Source organism: Berghia stephanieae, chromosome 15 (assembly GCF_034508935.2).
Source record: "Berghia stephanieae isolate SIO BIC M18660-M18661 chromosome 15, UCSD_Bste_1.3, whole genome shotgun sequence".
In the NCBI taxonomy this organism is placed as follows: Eukaryota; Metazoa; Mollusca; class Gastropoda; order Nudibranchia; family Aeolidiidae; genus Berghia; species Berghia stephanieae.
In genome coordinates, this window is record NC_088374.1 from 8,516,653 (window position 1) to 8,519,152 (window position 2,500).

General features: G+C 37.4%; 1 protein-coding gene across 3 annotated transcripts in view; it reads right to left on the minus strand.

The window, feature by feature from the left end:
• Nucleotides 1–2,500, minus strand: part of LOC144960651 (alpha-1,3-mannosyl-glycoprotein 2-beta-N-acetylglucosaminyltransferase-like) — a 77,427-nt gene that overhangs the window by 8,824 nt on the left and 66,103 nt on the right. For all 3 annotated transcript variants that reach the window (XM_078893923.1, XM_078893921.1, XM_078893922.1), the window contains exon 8: nt 523–613. In XM_078893923.1, the coding sequence (XP_078750049.1) occupies nt 523–613 (91 nt within the window). The remainder of the gene's footprint in view (nt 1–522; nt 614–2,500) is intronic.

A 2,500-nucleotide genomic window follows, 5' to 3' on the forward strand; every position in this document is an offset into this window, starting at 1 on the left:
GTAACGCCATTGTAGCATTAAATACCACTCACTCTCGATTTCACCATGATGAAATTGATATTTTGTTTGATTGATTTCTTGAATTTACCACCTTTTGAGGTTGAAAATTTGTTGCGATTAACAGAAGTTTATTGCAATTAACCGGTGACTTTTATATAGAATTAATTCCGTTTCTTGTGAAATGTTGCGATTAACTGAAAGTTGCGATTAACCGAGTTGCAATTATCCGGAGTGGACTGTAAATGACTTTGAGCACATTTAGTGGATGTTACACAATACAAAAGCTAAAGTTGGTTATGTTTTGGATATATTAGTTTTGTTTTTTGTTGTTTTTCTTCGTGGAGGGGGGTTAATTACTATTTAAACAATTTTTTAAAAACTATTGTATGAACTGTTTAATTCATAAAATCATGCCAGTTCAACTTGAATTCATTAAATGAATTTGCTCAAATGCCCATTCAACAAAAACCATGAAAATCATTTTAATTAAAAGAAAGAAAAAAAAGAGAGAATGGAACTCACGTATCAGGCCAAGTGGATCTCAGTTCCATCCATAGAGACCTCTCTATCATCCAACCGAGGCCAGGGAAAAAATCTGTTCTGTATAATAAATCTGAAGAGAGAGAGAGAGAGAGGGGGGGTGGGGGGGTTGGGGTGTTGAGAGAGAAATGAAAGAGAAATTAAAATTAGTTAAGATTAAATGTGAAAAGTGCCTTCCACCTGTGAAAGTGTGTAAAGTCTATTTGTGACCCATCGTCTCAAAACGGTATTATGTCCGAACGAACCATATACTTATAAGCCGAATTTAATGTTAAACCGGTCTAAAATCTAAACTGTTGACATTAGCACCCTGAAATATGGTATCCATTCTCCTCAATAAATCGGATAAACTCAACACAAGTCTGATATTTCTGGCTATAAATTAAATTTTCAACACCTTAACCAACCCGACTTAATACCGTTTTGAGGCGAAGGGTCACATTTAACTCGTTCACCAACACTAGCTGCCACATCCAACAACTCTTCACGGCACCCTCAAACACAAATACTCAGAATTGAGTTGACTTTGAGTAACATTCAGAACATTTAATACCCCCCCCCCCCCCCCCCACCAAAAAAAAAACACACAAAACCCCCCCCCAAAAAAACATATATTACATCAACCACCCCTGAGACAAATATGTTACAGTGAATGACATAATCAGTCGGATGGTGAAAAGGTTTAAACTTGAGATATTGCCAAGTTGAGATATTGCCAAGAGAAGGTCAATTTTTATCGAAAATGAGTTCTTGTCATATTTTATTAAATCAACCTTTTTTGTACATCAGCAGGAAATATCATAGCTTAATTTCACTTCTAAATATATTTTTTAGACAGCTAGTCAAGTTGAAAAAGTATGGAATTTGAGAAAAGTTGCTGGATACCTTTCCCATACAACTGATCATAACTTCATGAAAAATAACCCGATTTACTACAAACAAAGATTAAAATGCTCTGGTGAGCATATTCTTTCAGAAAATGAAAAAAAAAAATGTAAATCCAAAATTTTCACCTTCCAACAGATTATATCTTGCACTGAGACATTATAGACTCCCCCCCCCCCCCCTCATTCAAACAAGCATTACACACATCATCCTTCCGACCGATTATGTCATACTGCACTGACACAATATAGACTCTCCCCCTCATTCAAACAAGGCCTACACACATCATCCTTCCGACTGATTACGTCATACTGCACTGACACAATATAGACTCTCCCCCTCATTCAAACAAGCATTACAAACATCATCTTTCCGACTGATTATGTCATACTGCACTGACACAATATAGACTCTCCCCCTCATTCAAACAAGCATTACAAACATCATCTTTCCGACTGATTACGTCATACTGCACTGACACAATATAGACTCTCCCCCTCATTCAAACAAGCATTACAAACATCATCTTTCCGACTGATTACGTCATACTGCACTGACACAATATAGACTCTCCCCCTCATTCAAACAAAGACTACAAACATCATCTTTCCGACTGATTATGTCATACTGCACTGACACAATATAGACTCTCCCCCTCATTCAAACAAGCATTACAAACATCATCTTTCCGACTGATTACGTCATACTGCACTGACACAATATAGACCTCCCCCTCATTCAAACAAAGACTACACACATCATCCTTCCGACTGATTACGTCATACTGCACTGACACAATATAGACTCTCCCCCTCATTCAAACAAGGACTACAAACATCATCCTTCCGACTGATTACGTCATACTGCACTGACACAATATAGACTTTCCCCCCTTCATTCAAACAAGCATTACAAACATCATCTTTCCGACTGATTACGTCATACTGCACTGACACAATATAGACTCTCCCCCTTCATTCAAACAAGCATTACAAACATCATCTTTCCGACCGATTACGTCATACTGCACTGACACAATATAGACTCTCCCCCTTCATTCAAACAAGCACTACAA